This window comes from Heliangelus exortis, chromosome 14, assembly GCF_036169615.1.
Source record: "Heliangelus exortis chromosome 14, bHelExo1.hap1, whole genome shotgun sequence".
NCBI lineage: Eukaryota > Metazoa > Chordata > Aves > Apodiformes > Trochilidae > Heliangelus > Heliangelus exortis.
Genome location: NC_092435.1, coordinates 17327808 through 17346682, shown reverse-complemented (window position 1 = coordinate 17346682; position 18875 = coordinate 17327808). Strand labels below are relative to the sequence as shown.

The 18875-nt window shown below is 48.2% G+C and overlaps 1 protein-coding gene and 1 long non-coding RNA gene across 18 annotated transcripts in view; one reads left to right on the top strand and one right to left on the bottom strand.

Moving 5' to 3' along the window:
• ARHGEF9 (Cdc42 guanine nucleotide exchange factor 9) overlaps positions 1 to 18875 on the top strand; it is a 174187-nt gene that overhangs the window by 118733 nt on the left and 36579 nt on the right. For all 16 annotated transcript variants that reach the window (XR_011728674.1, XM_071757709.1, XM_071757708.1 and 13 more), the window contains 4 exons: positions 2106 to 2285; positions 9112 to 9303; positions 14900 to 15079; positions 16568 to 16800. Coding sequence is in view for 15 of the 16 variants with exons in the window: in XM_071757709.1 (XP_071613810.1) it covers positions 2106 to 2285; positions 9112 to 9303; positions 14900 to 15079; positions 16568 to 16800 (785 nt within the window). In the remaining variant the exon portion in view is untranslated. The remainder of the gene's footprint in view (positions 1 to 2105; positions 2286 to 9111; positions 9304 to 14899; positions 15080 to 16567; positions 16801 to 18875) is intronic.
• LOC139802512 (uncharacterized) overlaps positions 1 to 18875 on the bottom strand; it is a 61623-nt gene that overhangs the window by 18328 nt on the left and 24420 nt on the right. The gene's annotated exons all lie outside the window — the stretch shown is intronic.

Here is an 18875-nt window from a genome sequence, read left to right as displayed (position 1 = left end):
TCAGTTGTTGCACTGGAATCACAAATCAATCTCTGTAACTGTTATTTTTCCAGCTGTAGCTAAGGGAGGGCCTAGAGCTGGGGTGGACTGAGGCTCCTGCACCATCTGGCTTCCCCTACCAGCAGTTTGGGTGGGATGCCCTGGTGCCCAGCTCCTCACAGCTCTCTATCAGAAACACAAACGTGGGATAAATCCACACTAATACAGGAGGTGCCCTCTGGGAGAAGCTCAGCACATCAGTGAGGTCGATTGCTTGACCCTTCAGTGAGGGTTTCTCCCCAACCCCTGCCTCTGTTTCCTGCCTGCTACCAGGGGACCTGGAGAGGCTCATGCACAGAACCCCCCTGCATGATACATGAAGAAGCTGTGCTCCTTTTACAGCTGATTTTGAATTAGAAAGGATGATTTGTTATAATGGAAGTAGAGAGAACATTGTTTTAGTCTGTCCTCTGCAGGAACAAGAGGCCCACTGATTAGATCCACCTTGGCTTTTAAGGATGAAAGGCACTAAGTGCCAAGTTGGGCTCTTTTAGGTCTTGCTGCTTTGTGTACAACTGATTCTGGTAATTAAGGAGCCCTGAAACTGCAGCTGTAATTGTCCCAAACCTAAGGAGCTTCATTTCATAAAGGCAGTCAGTTTGAGACAAGTGGTAACTCAGGTCCTTTAATCTGGGGACTGAAGTACCTACAGGGGCTTCAGTGCTCTTGCATGTTTATGCTGAGCCCCCTGCAGCAGTGCCAGAAGGTTTCCTGAAAGTTCTGGCTGTGCAGGCAGCTGGGGAAACCAAACTTAGAAAAGGGCCATTGCCAAACCTCCCACCGTCCCCAGTGCCTCTGCCCTCAGACAGCCCTGGCTGGGTCCCTGCCTGTGGGCTTGGTACCCCTTGCCTGGGTGGCAGGGAAATCTGTGGCTGTTAAAGCCATGTGGAAGGTCTGTAATGGTTACAGTGCTGAGCTCTTTGTGAGCCGAAATTGTGATTTGGAGGAGAGCCCAGGTGCATATTCAGTGTGTCTCAGGTGGCAGAATTAATGAAGAAAGTTGAAGATGGCTCTGACAAGCTAATAAGCATATGGCTAAAGTCTGGATTTGCTGGGACAGCCTCACTGTTCAGTGCAGATTTCCTGCAGTGGACAAAACATAAACACAATTTATTATTCTGCTAAAAAAAATACATGAGCATCATTCTGAGGAGCAGGGGGTGGCCCAGGCAGGGGGGGATGCTTTGTCTTGTTGGTTGCACAAGCATCAGTGCTGGGATGAGTCCTTCCCATCAGCATCTAGCAGGAGTTTTATAGATTTAAACTAGGTGGTGGCTCACAATGAAAATGGGAACTGGTTAGGTCCTCGCTGTGGTGTTGGTCCAGCTGCAAGGCAGCCCCATGGAGAGGCATTCAGAAGGTCCTGGTGGACACCAGGCTGACTTCAGTCCAGTTTCTCCTGGGCAGGTCCCAGCAGCCCTGCCTGCAGGGTGAGGTTTGGCCTCGCTGGGATGGGCTCCAGGTCAGGGCTCACAGAGGTCACTGGGCTGCCAGGGAGCCCTTCCTGTCCCTGGGGAGCTTGAGGAGTTCAAAAGCAAGGGATGTCAGTAGCTCACCAGCACTAAACAAACACTGAACTCTCCCTTTAAAAAAAACCAAACAACAAGAATGTTCTTGTAAGTGTCTTTGCATGGAAGACCTTCTGAGCCTGGAGCTGACATCTGATCCTTAACTGAGCAGGCTCTGAACCCAAACTCCTTTGCAGGACACCATGGCTTGGTCTTAGCACTCTGGGGACTCCCAGCCATAGGTTCCCCTGATGGAATTGTCCCCAAAAGCCATGTGTGGGGACAGATGTGCATGCTCCCAGCTCGGGGGTGGTGGTGGGAGGGGAGGTGTTGCTTTTCCCACACACAGACCCTGAGGGTGCTGGAGGTGCCCGGGGTGGGTGGGAGCAGAGCCACGGGGTGGGGAGGTGCTCACGGACCACGGGGGAAAAATCTCTGGGGGATGGGATGGAGGGGAAAGTGTCTGACTTTGGCTGCACGCTTTGGTTTTCTGTGCTGTGCACGTGGTTGTGTTGGGGAACTGAGCTGATCCTGACTGCTGCTTTTCTGTTTTTAAAGCTGATCAGTGGTGGTTCCATTGTCAGTGCTGAGGCAGTATGGGATCACGTCACCATGGCCAACCGGGAGTTGGCGTTTAAAGCAGGAGACGTCATCAAGGTCCTGGATGCTTCCAACAAGGACTGGTGGTGGGGTCAGATTGATGATGAAGAAGGATGGTTTCCCGCCAGCTTCGTGAGGGTGAGTGACTTTTTTTTTTTTTTTTTTTTTTTTCCTCTTTTTACTGCTACAATGAATCACTGCTGACAGAGCTCAGAACCCAGCTGGGTACTGTGTTTGCCACTGGTGCTTATTTCCAGCGTGTTTGTGTCTGAAAAAAAGGGGGAGCAAAGATTTCAAAAGAGAGGAGAATGAGGTGGAGGGAGGCTGGAATAGCTGTTGGCTCTGCTTTTATGCTCTTGGGATGTGGAGTGGCCTGTGCTGGGTGTCTCAGCCCCTCCTTCAGCAGTTCTTAGGAAAAAGAGTTAAGTATTGTGCAGGCTACAAGTAGATGGTTAAAAGCAAGCCACATTCAGAAGAGCTTTCTTGCCTGACTGGTTGCCCTCCCCTTTCCAAAAGCAGTGCTGCCTTTTGACTTCTCAGCAATTTTAGATATAAAATTACTCCACTAATTAGTCCATGACAAGCTCTGGTTATTTTTCTTTTCAGGGGACAAGGAACCATGCTGCTTGTCTCTGTTTTTCTGCTGAAGCTGGCTTTGCTGTCCCCAGCCACCTCCTGTGGCAATCTGACCTTTCACAAATACAAAGGATTTGGGAACTTAATTTTTTTATTCAGTAGATGTTAAGAAAGCAAAAGAACAAGAAGATTCCCTTTTTTGCTATTGTCAGCTCCTGCCACAAGGTTTGGGTTCTCTCAAGCTTTCCTTGAGGAGTCAAGGCACCAACATTAACCTTGTGCACTTCCTGCTCCTCTCCCTTCTGTGCAGGGTTCAGTAGGTGGGATCAGAGATTTAATTCCTTTAGAAGCTTAGGGGATATGGTTGAAGTTTTCTTTTGCCTTGTAAAATTGTGTGCAAGGTGGCTCTTTCCTCTGAGCATCCCAAGCAATCTGACAAGTTCCAAGGCAGGCAGTGGGCAGACCATTCCCTCCAGGACACATCCCAGGAAATGCCACGTTTGCTCTGGCTCCCTCCCTCTGCACCTTCCCTGCATCATCTGCAGCTCCAGTTACATCACTTCTTCTGGGAAATAGCCAAATGGATTAGGAAAAACCTTGTTAAAACGTGAGAGGTAGTGATGTGCAGTGAGCACTGAGAGGGGAGCCCAGCCCTTTGCTCACTTCTGCCTCCCCTGGGCAGTTTTTTCCCCCTGGTGCTTGTCCAGTGCTGGGCCCAGACACCTGCCCTGCTCCCAATAGGGGAAGCTGCTTGATCTTGCTGGCACAAATGAGAATTAATACTTAAAAATAAGTACCAGGCATTTCAAAAAATAAACGAGCAGAGTTGTGGCACAGTTTGTCCACAGCTCTGTAGAGGAGGTTGAAGGGGAAAATTCTCCAACTCGGGTTTACAGACCAGAGCTGCCTTCTCCAGGCAGCACTTCTGGGTGTGCTCTGCCCACTGCCTGTCTGCCCTGTGCTGAGGTGACAGCTGCCATTTGGGCTGTCGTGTTCTCCCCTCTGCTGGCTGAGGTCACTTGCTTTGCCTCTTCCATTCTATTCTTGCATATCCCTCCCCCCACCCCCTCCACTCCCTGTCTGCCTCGGTGAGTAACTTGAACCAGATGCCTGCAGAACCTGTGGGGCTTTCAGAGCAGGTGCCTGTAACCCCTCTTTTGCATGCAGGACCATTGCAGCAGCTTTATGTCCCTCCAGGGTCCTGCCAAGGGCCATTTAACCTGAACACTTTTCACTTTCCTCTGCTCTCCATTTTTAACCCATGTATTCCTTATTCAGCTGATCACTCTTATAGTGAGGAGGCTGGTTTTATTCTCTGTTGTACTTTGAGCTCTGCTTTTTTAAGATGGTGCCAAAAACTGCCCGATTTAGCCTGGGTGGTTCTAGTTTTACTTGCAAAATAATTGCTTTCCTTTATATCTGTAGTTTTCTTATGCAAGTGCAGTAGGAGATGGGAACAACATATGGCATAGCAGAGGATGAAAGGCAGTTCAAGTGAGAGGTGACAAGACAGACCAGACAGGTATAAACCCAACTAGGATTAATCTCAGGATATTTTAAACTGCAGGTCTCCTGTAGGTACTACCAGGAGGTGCAGCAGCAGATCACTGCAAAGTCAGATTCCCCTTAGAAGTCTTTTGGATCACTTCTGAGGACAAAAGTGGGCTGGAAACCCAGTTTACAATGAGATGTCTGACGCTTCTTGCTCTCCAGCCAGATCATATGAAAAGGTTTGGCAAAGCATTTGGCACTCACAAAATCTCATAGCAGGAAAAATTCACATTTGCAAGTGCAGAGGAAAACAGTCACCTGCTGATTCCCCCTTGGCCTCTTTTACACACGGAGCAAACAAAAACTGTGCTTGAATTGCTGCCTCCCTGCAGAACACCTGCAGTTATCCTCGTTGTTGTTTGGGACCTGGCTAGAAGAAAGGGGAGAGGGGAAAGCCATGGAGTTTGGAGAGCACAGGGACTTTCCAGGAGAAGCAGGATGACAAAGCCATGCTTTTTGGGAAAGAGAAAAAACACAACATAATAGAAGGAAAATTTGGAGCTAGGAAGCAATGGTGGATGGTTTCCTGCAGGAAGCTGTTGCACTCAGGGAGGATTTGAAAGCCCCTGAGTCAGTAGAGGTGTATGAGATCTCCAGAACTGGGTTTAAAGCTGAATAATGAGCTGGGTTTAGGACAGATCACAGTCTCTATGTTGGATTTTAGCACATGTGATCAGGTGTGTTTAAGGAACAGCCACTAAATGGAACTGTCAGCCTTGGGATTACGTGCTCAGTGTCTTTGAATGTCCTGGCAACTTTGAGAGGGGTCTGAGGGGGTGGGAGGTACAATTGGGAAAAAAAAACCAAACAGGAATTTGGAACAGGATTTCTGATACTTGTGGTGGTGATGCTGCTTACTGCTCTTCTCTGTTTTGTGGATGACATAGCCTTGGGCTTTCTGTACACATTGTGGTACAAATGAGTTTTTGCATACCAGCACATCCAGCATCCACTCAGGAAAATAGGCTTAGTGTTTGTAGGAAAGAATTTACAGCACAGAATAACAATCCAGTGCTGCAAATGAATCAATTATTGTTCCTTTAGATCTCCTTTAGAAAATACAGTAAATCTCAAACCAAAGTTTTGACTGCAGAGCTCAGCACCAGATCTCCAAAATGCCTTAGGTGAGAGTCAAACGCTCCAAACACAGGAAATAAGCTGGCAGGGTGTTTGAGCTCTGACATCTTTCCACTCAAAAAGAAATTAAAAATTGAAGGCTTATGGATGTTCAGTGCTGTGAAATCTTTCCAGAGAGACAGGGCAGAATGCTCCCATCCTGGGCAGAAAATGGGACTGATTTTATTATAAAACTCTCCTTCAATTCTTTGGAATTTAATTCTCCTCACCTCAGCAGCAGTGACCCTTCCTTCTTGTATTTGCTAAATTCAGAAGCAAATCTGGGGGTGAGGAGGTTTCACTGCAACTTGTTGTAGTGCCCAGTGCCTGCTGAGTTGTTGTGCAGAACTTTGGGGTAACAGTGGTCCCCTGAAGGACTGAGCAAAGCTGGAGTGTGGATGCCACGGGGTCTGCACCTCTGGCCCAGGAGCCAGCGCAGGGCTGGGGCAGCTCAGCACTGCACCTCATCCTCTCCTCATTTAATTTTAGATTGATTTTCTTGCTGAAAAGCTGCCTTTGACCCACTTTATTTTCTGCTGCTAAAGGAGAAGTGCTGGATAAATCAGTGTAAGCTTTTAAGGCTGCTTAGGAAGGAGCCTCTTAAACCCAGGTCCTGCTCGGGTGCCTGCAGCAGCTCCTACACTTTCTCAGATGGGTATGTTTAACATTTGTTCGGGAGTGTTGAGCCTGTGGTGTGTTGCAGGTGTTGTTCCAAGAGCCAGCCTCATCTTGCTGCCCCCTCTGCCTTTTTTCTTCCCTTTAAACTCTCACTGGATGTGGAGGATGTGGATGCAGCAGCTCAGCCCTCCCCAGCTCCTCCGCTGCATTCGCATTCACCGAGCGCCAGTCCGGGGGCATCCGGGGGAGGTTTTCCAGGGAAAAGAGGATGGTGCTGAAGTAGCATCCACCTGTTGGACAAACAAACCTGGCTGTGCTGCAGTGGCTGCTGCAGTCAGTGCCTTGTAAAGGAGATTTTTATTCTCCCATGGCAAATCCAGCATAAAAATAGCTTCTGGTGGAGGTATCCCAGGCAGCGTGAGCAGCACTGCTCAGTGACAGGATGCACTGCAGACAAACTGGGGGTTGTTTATCTGGGTTTTTTTAAAGTCAAGCAGCATTTCAGCATCCCAATGCTGCCTGTGCTCACTGCAGCTGCTGTTAAGATGACAACTTGTGCCACTCAGACAGCTCAGCAACCCTCAGGTCCTCAAAGGTTCAAACAGCATTTGGGCTCTTCCTGCCTTGCAGATGCAAACCCATTTTTTGAATCAGGCAAAGATGGCACAAATCTTTGCAGCCCCTTCCCTGCCCTCTGCCACACTGCTCGTGAAGAAATTCCCCTCAAAGATGCTGTGGCTTCCTTGGCCAGGCAGGTCTTGGCAAGGAGCTGCTGGAGCAGCTCAGCTTTTGCTCTTCCCTACTGTGAGTCAGATGGAGCATCACACCCTGGGGGGGCTGGTTTTTAGGAAATGGGGGAAATGAGCCCCATCTCAGGGTGTTCTGGTGGGGATAGTGCAGCACCTTCAGTCTGTTGCAGTGTCCACACAGCTTTTGCTGGGTGGTGGAGCTCCAGCCCATGGCAGTCTGTGCATTCAGGCTGCAGGAAACAGTGGGAGGAAGCACAGGGCAAGTTCTTTGGAGCCATTTGTGTTCAGCTTTTGTGGGTACAGGGTCTGAAACTGGCCCTGCCACCTGTGCTGTTTTCTCCTTTGCCAGAAATGAGTGAGGAGTATTTCTCACCTTGGGCAAAGAGAACTTCTGAGGCTGGGAATGGGGAGTTTTAGAGGGGAAGGAGAGCTGGAAGTGAGTTTGCTGAAGCTCTGTAGTTGCAGAGGGGAAAGAGAAGGTATCAAGGAGCCTGCGAACTGGAGGGAAGCAAAGGATATGAGGCTGAAGGAAAGGAAAGGAAGGAGAGGGGGCAAAGCCTGGGACTCCTGGAGCAGCTCTGCTGAGCAGGGCAGTGTGGCAAGGTGGGTGAAATAGTCATAGGATCATAGAATCATAGAATAATTTGAGTTGGAAGGGACCTCTGAAGGTCATCCAGTCCAACCCCCTGCAGTGAGCAGGGACCCCCTCACCTAGATCAGGATGCTCAGAGCATCCTCAAAGCCTCCTCTTGAATAGCTCCAGGGATGAAGCCTCAACCACCTCCCTGGGCACCCTGTGCCATTGTTCCACTGCCCTCATAGTAAAGAACTTGTTCCTAACATCCAGTCTAAATCTCCTCTAATTTAAAACCACTGCCCCTCATCTATCACTCCAGGCCCTTGGCAACAGTCCCTCTCCAGCCTTCCTGTGAGCCCCTTCAGATACTGGCAGGTCCTGAGGTTCCACACTGCAGCTCATCTCTCCAGGGTCATCAGTCTCTTACACTTCCCTTGCATCATTGCAGGGCTGGTACCACTCTTTGGTACCAGGATTTGGGAAGGTTGTGCTGCTCACTCTGGTATTTGTTATAAAGTCACTGGTGAGCAGAGATTTGTTGGGGGGTGGCAGGAGCTCTCTGGAAGGGTCTGTCTGTGTCATTAATCTGCCACATTATTTAATTGTGAGGTAGAACCTGTTATCAGGTAGTTTTGTCCTTGTGGATATCCAGTGGAAGGAGATTAATAATCCAGATGGCTGGTGAAATGTTTGTCTTATCATGCTTTCTGATTATTCTAAGGCTATCAGCCCTCGGAGCCCATTCAAGTAAAATGTCCTCTATATACATTCACAGTCTAAATATATAATAATTACAGGTCAGCTAATGCTGGAACAGTGCCACATGGTGATTTTATGCACCATTTGGGTATAGCTGCAAATTGATACATCCCATTGCTACAGATTTTATATAAATCACACATAATATTAACTAGCACAATGAAATGAACAGCTCTGTCTGGCTTCCAGAACTGGATCCTTAGGCAGAAGGGACTTTTTTATTTGACTCTTTTAGCTTTTCTCTGCCTCTCCAAATTATGATGTTATGCAGGAGTTGGTCACTACTTCTTAATTAGGATTGAAACTCGAAACAGGGCTCACGATGAGCCTGCCCTTCCCCACATGTGGGGTGGCCTTTCAGTGTGAAATACATTTAGGACTAGCATTGTGCAACTTCAGTTTTTTCTCTATGGAGTTTTTCATGGTTTCATTCAACCAATTCTTAATACAAAGAGTTTGCAATAGTTGTCAGGGCAGGCTCCATTGTTGGGCAGCTGGTGATGGGGTGGGAGAGACCCACACAGTGCTTTATTATTTCAGAGCCATTGCTCTCCTGCCTTGCAGAGGTGTTTAAAAAGGTCCCGAGGGCTGATATATTATTGTAGGCTTGTTGTTAACTGCTCAAGAGCTTTTAGTTCTTATTCTTTAAAAACAAAAGTGGCATTGGATGCATTTGTTCAGGCTGGTGTCCCAACCCCTGCCTGTGCCAAGCCCCAGACCGTGGGACAGGAGCCTGGAGAGACTTTTTGAAACCTGAGTGAGCAGCAGGGCTGAGGCTGAAGGGTACCCACACCCCATCACTGCTCTGTGGGGAGCCCCACAGGAGCTTCCTGGGGTGGCAGCCACCCATCCTGAGCAGAGGAGACCGGGGAGATGAGGTGAAGTGGGCAAAAGCTGGAGTGGATCCCATCTCCTGAGCTGTGCAACCCCAGAGCCAGCCTGCTTGGACCCCTTGGCTTTTCGGCTGCTTTGATGAATAATTCTGTTCCTGTCCCCTCTTCTCCTCTTCTCCTCACAGCTATGGGTAAACCAAGAGGATGGTGTGGAGGAGGGAACCAGCGATGTGCAGAATGGCCACTTGGATCCGAGCACAGACTGCCTCTGCCTGGGCAGAACCGTTCAGAACCGAGACCAGATGAGAGCCAACGTCATCAATGAGATCATGAGCACGGAGCGCCACTACATCAAGCACCTCAAGGACATCTGTGAGGTGAGGGGGTTGTGACACTGGGACAAGGCAGCAGGACAGGGGCTGGGCTGGGCAGAGCTGAGGACTGGGTTTGTCCTTGGCTGATGTGGTGAGTTTGAGCAGTGTGAACAGAGGAGCAGCACCTGTCTATGTATGGATACACCTGAGAGCTTTCTCCTGGACCTGATAATTCCCTTCAGTTCATACTGACTAAAAGTACAGTTTTCTGACTTTTTTCTCGTACCTCTTTGGCTAAAAAATGATGAAGCTGAGATCCTTCAAGCAGTCCCCTTAATTAAAATCCAATGCCATCTACTTTTGAACTTGTGATTGAGGAAATTAGGCTGTAATTAAACCAATCAGTTACCCATTTCATCTGTGGCTTTCCAATCGGGTTCACAATTCCCCCTGGCTCGGGGTGGCCCCCCTTTCCCTTTTGTCACCATGAGACTGAGAGGGAAGTGTTTCACCATTCTGTTTGTTTGTCTTGGGATGGAGAAGAGATGGCTGCAGGACAGCTTGGGCACTGCATACAGAGCACATGCTTATCATGAAGAGGCAGAAGTTTGTTAGCACTAAAATCAGAGTCCCTGGGTTTCAGCTCATCCCTCTGAGTGCTGAGGATTTGGTGAGCCTGTGCCCAGTCTTTGCAGAGTCAGTGTGCTGAAGCCCCTTGGGAATTCTGCTTAGAAAAATGTCCTCCTCCCTTCATACTTGCTACTTTTCAACTGACAAGGCACAGCAGCCATCCAAAAAAACATCTTAGATGCTTTTCAAATCTAGAAGAGCTTTGGGATTTCAATTGGGAAACAAATGAGCTTAATTTCACTGTGCTATTTCAGTCAGAGGGCTTTGCACTGAAGAAGGGAAGAGCTGCAGGAACTTTTCCACATACTGTGTCTTTTCTTGCAGTTGCACTTTGCCATCTCAAGCCTGACTAAACCCAAACTTGCATTCCCCAGCCATGTCACCAGGCTGTTGCCAAATCAGAGTCTCAGGAGGTGCAGGCAGTGACAGCTCCAGTGCTGCCTCTGGAGTAACACTGATGTACAGCACCTAATGATATGTCCCAGATACAAAAGTGATCTCTGAGGCTCTTGCTTTGCTCTGTATGATGCAAAATGGTATTGAGGAGGTGAATCTTACCTCCAGGTAAGGAAATGATTCAGCTGCCTCTCTTAAAGAAGGTGTAGGACTGAAATGGGCATTCTCAGCTGCAAAAGGATGGGCTGGCCCTGGAGAGAGCTTCCTTGTGCTCAGTTTAATCAGGGCAATCCGTTTGCCTCCAGAAGGCTTGGAGACAGCTCAGGCATTGCCAGGCACTTGGGCAGAGCTTGAAGTGACTGCTTCTGTTTGTGCAGGAGGAGGGGGCTGGGGACTGGGGACCAGTTTGAGCTCCTCCCAGTGCCACTGGAGGGGTTTGAAGAGGGGTGGGTGTGGATCTGGGGAACAAGCTGACACCAGACAACTGCTGAGGAGGTGCAGAAGTGCTGTTGGCAGTGGCAAATTCCCCTCTTCCCTTTGCTCTTTATTTTAAGGTGTCAGGACAACCAGCAGTGATAAGATGTATTGGAGTTGTGGCTGGGTGGCAAGTGCTGAGCCTGATTTAGTACTGAGTTTAGCAGCATGTAGTTACAGCCTGGTTCTGAGCTGTAATGAATAACAAATCCTAACACCAGCGAGGCACCTTAAGATGTGTGGCTGTTATCAGAGGGCCGTAGCCCCTGCTGGGTGATTAAGAGCCCTCCAATTGCTCTTTTTTGCTTCAGGATGTATTTCCACTACCCACTACTGTATTATTATACACTGTGTTATTATTCATAATACCCATGGCACTGCTCCTGCCAAGCCTGGGGCTCCCAAGCCAGCCAGCACCAGAATGAAAAGTACCTGTGGCACACCAAGACCTGTGTGAAGCAGCTGCCCTGGAGGGGGATTCCTCATTGCAGCAAAGCCCTCCTGCCCTGCCCACTGCTGCTCTGCCCTTGCTCAGGGTGTGAAGGACTGACTGCTGCTTGGTGGAGATTTTTATTAGGGGTAAATTTTGATGTGGAGTTTTTCCTGGAATGCACTGTCGGGAGCGGAGGGATCATTGTTATGAAATATGACCAAGGAGAAAAGAAGGAAAACAGAATTTAGCTTTGAGGAAATGCCCAGCAAGAGGAATTTCAGGTAGTAAAGCTTAGAAAAACAATAAGGTACTGAAACTCAGACTTTTTATAACTGGGTAGAAGGTTTGGTTCTGGGAGAATGCAGGAGGGCTCAGAGTCTCTCTGTGCCCTGGCAGCAGTGACACAGGCAGAGAAGTGTGGATGTGACATGAGTGGGGTGCTGTGGTGTGAGAAATGAGTGGGATTTGGAGCAGGGGGATTAGGAAGACAGGGCTGAATGTAAGGAGGTGTGAGAGGGAGAAGAGACAGAGCTTGGATGGGAACAGGAGGCAATGGGGAGATCGAAGGAAACCTCTGTATTATGAGTAATTTGGAGGTGGGAGGTTAGGAAGCTTCCAGTGCTGCCTTTTGCTCTTTCTCAAGTAATTTCACTTTGAATTTAGTTTTTAATAACAGAGACTGGATTCCACCTCAGCTTTGCTTTAGTGCCAGGACAGCTCTGAACGTCGTGGCAAACGTCCTCACAGCACCTCAGCCTGGAAAGCTGAGTCCCTTGTGCAGAGCTGAGGGGAGAAGTTTCCACGTGCTGTGCATGGCATTAGCCTGCCTCATGCTTGGAGATGGAGAAACCCCTTTTTATTGTTCTGCCTCAGAGCAAAGCAGCTTCAGAGGACCCCATCTGAGGAGCTGCTGGCCCCTTTGTATGACCAGCTTCTCCTGGATGGGTACCAGATGGGGGGTGGCTCTGCAGGAACTCCTTGCATCACTGGGGATATGAACACTCCAGAAATGTCTTCCCTGGTGCTGTCTTTCACAACCTATTTGTGTGCACCTTGATTTTCTGTTTTGGAGCTGGCTGTTTGTTGCCCTTTTGAGGAACAGGTTTGTGTTCCTGCAGGACTTTATTTGGTATTTTAGGTGGGCCTCAGGGCCATCACAGGGCCTGACGTTCAGCTTGGTATCTGAAAAAGTGCTTTAGAGGCCTGACTGCCTGGGACCAGCCATGGTTTTAGTTTGCCTTTTCACTTCAGTCTCAGCTTGGTTCTTGTGCTTGTTCTTGTTCTGTGGGTGCCAGCACAGTGCTGGCCTGGCTGCTGTGAGCACTGAAGCTGGGCCACAGGACACTGCTCCCCAGACTGGGAACTGGAACATCTCCACACCTGCCTGCAGTGGCCATCACCTCCTCCTTCTCCCCTTCACCTTGCTCTCAGCTGGGCAAGAGGCTGGATGGACAGACCACCTCTACTGACTGTCTCTAAACCCACTCTGGGTCAGAGAAAACTTAGCACTTAACCTCCTGCAAATAGTTTCCAACTTTGGCCTATACTTCAGGGACTACATGGAAAAGTACTTTAAAGCCAGACAGTTTGACAGCTATTTTTAGGTATTCATTGAGCAAAACACTCTCCAACATCTGCTCCTCAGTCAGCTATCCCTTCTCTGAGCAGACCTGACGGGATGAGCAGAAGGAAGATGACATTGTTTTATGTAACAGAAGTAAATTTACTGGAAAAACTATGGAGCAGCCTTCTAGCTGGCTCTTGCTGCCTGTGATATGTAAATCTTCTGTCTCCCCTTTGCTGGCTTGTGCTGGAAACCAACCATCCAAACACACACCCTGGGTAGAGGATAAGGCTTGGGAACTCTGTGCCTTCTTTTATTTTCTCCGTGGTTTATAGGTGCCTGTACAGAAATGTTGCTGCTTCAGCTTCTCCAAAACACATGACTCAGGCAAAGTGATGAAGCAGCAGAGGGAGGACGAGGAGGTTTCAAGACAGTTGTTGCAGCCAATAGCAACCCCAGGGCTGAAAGATGTTCACATCCATCTTCTGATTTCACACAATCCTGAGTGAGAGGGGAGGCTCTGGCTTGCAGGCAGCCTGCAGCAGGGCAGAGGTCCTAACACAGATGCCTTGAGGCACTCTGAAGCACCAAAGCTGGTGTTGAGAAGAGCCTGACCTGGTGGGCAGGTGCACAATGTTGTGGGTTTTTTATTTTTGGGGTTTTTTTTTTGAAAGCTGCTCTGAGATAAACATGAAAAGCAGCATGGAAAGATACAAAGCATTATTCCTTGAATTTTTATTTGCCCTACAACCATGCTGCAGCGTGGGAGCCAGTCTGCTCCCATTCCTCCTGGCCTTGATAAAGGAGAGAGGGAAACCCAGGGAAATGAGTCATCAAGGAGCCCCTGGAAGAGGAGAGACCTAGATTTAGTAAACACAGAAGGTATTCCATAACCCAAGCTTCCCAGCTGAAAAAGCCAGGAAATTCAGGGTAAGCAGCATCCTCCTATCTGAGCTGGACATCCCAGAGGTTGGTACTTTGCCAGGTTGGCCAAAGTTGCATTTATCATTCATCTGTTTCAAGTTCTTCCACCCAAGAACCACATGGTGAGGCTGAAGGACAGTTTATTACAGCGTTCCAAGAGCTCACATTGTGGACCAGCAGCTGCAGGCCACCAGCTGGTGGTTGGTCTGTGTGACTAAGCATCCAGAGCTCCCAAATATAGCCCTGCAACTGGAGCTGTTGGCATTCTTTTCCCCTTCATTTTTTTTCTCTTCCTATATAATACAGGCAAAGTCATCTCCTGATGACCCCCATGTTATTTCTTTTCAGTCCAGAGGCCCCAGTCCAGACGAGGCCCAGCAGAGCTTCTGATGTTTGGCCTTGCAAAGTTCCTGGTCTCAAGCAGCCAGGCAGGCAGAGCACAGGGGGGATGAAGTGATTTACTCAGTGTCACACAGGTTGGTGGCAGAGCCAGAAATTCAGCATCCAGAGCCTCCGTGTGTCACCCTGTCCCCTGCACCACGTGTGCTTCAAGCCAGTGTGTTGGCAGAGGTCCTCAGGCTTCAGCTGAAACCAGGATGGCAAGGTCAGGGATGAGGCAGGCTCAGCCAAACAGGGAGGCAGACAGGACTTGGTGTGTTACATTTTCTGCCAGAATGTTGGTTTTTTAGGTCAGGAGGTCTGCAGAGCAGTGCTTGCCTACCCATGTGTGTCACTGTGATGTCCAGCAATGCTCAGGCTCAGTATTGTGGGCAGATAAAGAATAAGCAAGGAGGAGCCTTTTGTAATGGCACTGAGGGCACAGGAGATCTGAATTGTTTCCCAATGTACTGCAGATTGATTCTGTGATTTTGGAGAATTTCCCTAAAGTCTCTAGTTTCTTCCTTCCCTTCTTTGTTTTTCTCTGTGCCTGCTGTCTCCAGCATCTCCTGACCATGCTCTGGGTTGTCCTGAGCAAAAGTTGTGCTGTGGGTCACAGTGGGACCAACAGTTGCACATGAAATGTCTCAAAAAAGTGCTTTTTCAAGGCAAGTTTTGTGCATTGTGTGCTCACTCATGGACAGGAGTTTATGGAGTCTGTCATGTCATAAGACATGGATTTTGTTTTCAGGGCCATTTTCTGATTTAATTTTTACCTGCTCCTGGCTTGAGAGGGATCTGGGAGCAGCCTCAGTGTAATTGGGTTATTTTATGGATTGTTTGTGTTTTACTCCTTACAGGGTTACTTAAAGCAGTGCAGGAAGAGGAGGGACATGTTCAGTGATGAACAGCTGAAGATCATCTTTGGTAACATTGAAGATATCTACAGATTTCAGATGGGTTTTGTCCGGGACTTGGAGAAACAGTACAACAACGAGGACCCCCATCTCAGTGAAATTGGACCATGTTTCCTGGAACATGTGAGTTCATTTGGAATTTTTGTTTGGGACTTTTGAGGTGGCTGGGTTCTTTTGGGAGGGATGAGAGGGGACTAGCAGAGAAAGTCGGGGGCAAAAACCACTTAGAATACTTTTGCACATCATTGCTGTTCTACTTACACATCACAGAATACTCCATGGCCTTTTGTTTGCTTGGTGAGATAAAGGGTCAGAGAGGATTCAAAGTGAAGCAACATTCAGAGGAAGGGTGGATGTGGAAAGGTGTTGGGGTGCATACAGTGGATAACTCCCCTGGTACATGTGCCAGCATCTTATCACATTTCCCCTTACTCATGTTGAACAAATGTCCCCCACATACCCCTCACCTTATTTTGATCTTCAGAATGTGACTTAAACCCACTCAGAGGCCATCCTGATCAGATGATGGATGACCAGAAGGTTGGGAGAGGTAAGAGAAGTGAAAGAAGGCCTTAGCTGTGTGTTCCACAAAACAAGCAGAGGAGACCAAATGCTGTTTGCCATGGCACTGAGGTGCATTTACAAAAGCTGAAAACCCCACACAGCTCCCATTGCCCTCCCCTGTGGAGCTGTTGGGCTGGGTGGGGAGGTGCCAGCTCGTGGTTCTTGCTGCCCAGGTGGCAGCAGGGCAGCAGCTCCTGCTCATGCTAAGTGCACACTGAACAGAACATTTCAGCTGATGCTACAGTCCTGGAGGCTTTTGCCCAGCCCACTGTTCTGTTACATAAGCCACACACTGCAGGAGCTGATGAATTGGCCAGTGTTGTAAATACGTCAGGAAATGTCAAGAAAATTATAATCCTGCAGTTCTGGGCTTTCCTTTAGGGGGAATGCAGTGCTGTGCCAGAGCTGATGTACGGGGTGCTGCGAGCCGGGATGCAGATCCTGTGCTGGGTTACCTCCTCACAGCCAGGGCTGAGCTGGCAGAAGTTCACTTCTTATTAGAGAAATTTCTGCTAAACATTCCTGGAACTTCAGCAGGCTGTCCCTAAGAAAGTTCACAGCGTCCCTTCAGCATTGTTGGTCTGCCAGTTGAGAAGCAGGTTTCTCTTTGAGAAGTTGCACCACGATGGCATTAGCATTGCTCATTTTTATCAGAGCCTGCAAGCTCTGCTGCTTGCTTCCAAAGTGCATCATGTTCCACATCTGTGCTGTAAGGATGTAAGAAATCTTGGTGAGAATAAGCTGCTCTTGGTGAGCAGTGAAAACTTCATGTCTTGAGGCTGTGCTGTCAATTCATTTATAGTGACAATAGTAAGAATTACTACTGTTACTCAGGAGTATCTGACACTTTATCTGCCGTCAGATAGGGGCTGAAAGCTGCCTGACAAACTCCTGATAAATTATCCCTGTTCAGCCATTTGGGAAAACTGAGGGATGAGGGCACTGAGATCCTGGTGTAACATCTTCTTGTCGGCAAGCGGGGTGTTTGCAGCGCTCGTCTGACTTGTGCTCCCCTCTGTGTGCATCCCCTTCTCCTGCCCCTCACAGCAAGATGGCTTCTGGATCTACTCGGAGTACTGTAACAATCATCTGGATGCATGCATGGAGCTTTCCAAGCTGATGAAGGACAGCAGGTACCAGCATTTCTTCGAGGCGTGCCGGCTGCTGCAGCAGATGATCGACATCGCCATCGATGGCTTCCTCCTGACGCCGGTGCAGAAGATCTGCAAATACCCCCTGCAGCTGGCAGAGCTGCTCAAGTACACAGCACAGGAGCACAGGTAAGTGCCTCCTCCTGCAGGGGAGGGCTTCTGCTCCTTTGTGTGGCCTCTGCACACACCCAGGGGTTGGGGTTTTTTTCAGTTTCTGCCCAGCTTTCCCCTTTGTGACATCTGGTGTGAATGGAGGCAGGGCAAAGGTTCAGCAGACAGTCAGAAAGCTTTTCAAAGCACTGATTCCCAGTGGACCCAAACTCATTTAGGTTATAACTGTGAACTAATTACCCTTGGGTGTTCTTTCTGATGCTTGAAAAATTACCTGATTGGCCTTCAGTGGTGGGAAGGGCTCATTCCTTTATCCTGAAGAAGACCACAGCACATTGCACGTAAAGGGCCAGGATCCACAATTCAAACCTGGATATGCTCAGATTTGGGGAGAATTCAGAATCTGTTCTGCCTTTCAGCCTGATTCCATCTCTGATTTTACCACGGGGTTTCTGTTCAGAGGACTGCCCAGCAGTTTGATTACTTCCCAAGATTTTACTACTGATAAGGGCAATCAATCTGACTCCCTGACCTAGTGTAAATCAAGATATACTGCTATCAGTATAAGGGGGAAGAAGAGTCAGGCCCCCTAAGAGGAGATTTTCTCTTGCCTTGCCAGTTTTGTTTTTCCAAAACTGATTTAAAAGGAAGTGCTGCAGGGAACAAAATGACCACAGATGTTTCAGAACCTTCTGCAAGTGTTTGATTGTTTTTTTGGGTTGTTTCTCCCAAACTCAGATCTAGAAGTGCACAGAGACGTGACAGGAGCAGAGAGATGCATGGATTCACAAGTCTGACTGATTCACACCAGCTGAATGCCCAGTTCACAATCACCAGTTTGCCCATGCTTTTGGTTTCAGATCCCATTTCTGGTTTTGTGGCTTTGCAATAGAAGGAGCTGAGCAGCCTCAGAGAGAAGATCTGTGTTTAAAATTACTTCTCTGAGTTCCTTGGTAGCAGTACCAAAGGGGGGGATGTGGACAGCACGATTACACAAGGGTTGAATTATTTTGGGAGTACATTCCTTTTTCCTTTGGGATGTTTTAAAATCAACATGTTGTTAAGTAATCAGATACAGTCATACTCTGAGGAGACTCAGGCCTTTCCTGTGGTTAAACAACATTTAGTTGGTTCAGAGTGAGAGCTCTTTTTGACAGGATTGTGTCTGTGACAGGACCCAGCTATGGGCACTTGGTTTCTCTTGTTTCTTTATTTTCTGACAAGGGAAAGCAGGGTTTTGTTTGCTTGCCTTGCACTAGTAAAGAGGAGCAGGTACCCTGGAGCTGTGCAAAGGGCAGGGGGGTAACTCCTGCCTGCACAGAGAGCAAGTCTGAAACAGAAGGTAGGAAATGGCAGAGTGGACTAACACTCACACTGAGATCAGGCTCCTCACTGGCTGGGTTGGGAGTCTCTTACCCACTCTGATTAGAATTTAATATGCAGAAAATACTGATTAAACCAATGGAACCATTCACAGAGTAAGGCAAAACTCAGAAAGGACCAGGAGTCCCAGTGAAAGCAAATATGTTACTTTCATCTTAAAGTGGGACAGAAAATTCTTTCTTTCTGTTTGTTTTTTTCCACTACTACTGTCCTTGTAGAGTTATGACCTGTACCAGGTCAGGACAAGAAAGCTGACACCAGAAACCTCACCACTCTCCTCCAAGTTAAAATGTGGTATTTGGCAAGAGTCTAGACTTGAATTCTGACTGAGCACTGGAAAGAGTGCAGCCTTGATATTATTGAAAAACAATTTATTTACTTTAATTTCATAGTTAAATCTATCCTATTGTTATTTCACTGGCCAACTGCTGTGCTTAGGTTTTTTTTTCCTTCTAAGTTTTGGCCAGCTCTGCCACAGACATGGGCTAAGAGCCCAGAAAGTTCAGCCACCACTCTTTCTTCATTACTGTGTGAAATAAACGTGGGCAGGGGTTTATCTCTTCAAACAGAACATTAGAATCAGTGGATTAGCATCACCAAGAGAAAACCCATCTTGACTGGCACTGGCCCATCCACATGGAGGCAGGCACAGGGGTGTTTTTGGAGCCTGGCTCCCTTCAATTGTTTATTGTTTAGAGACTGCTTCATTT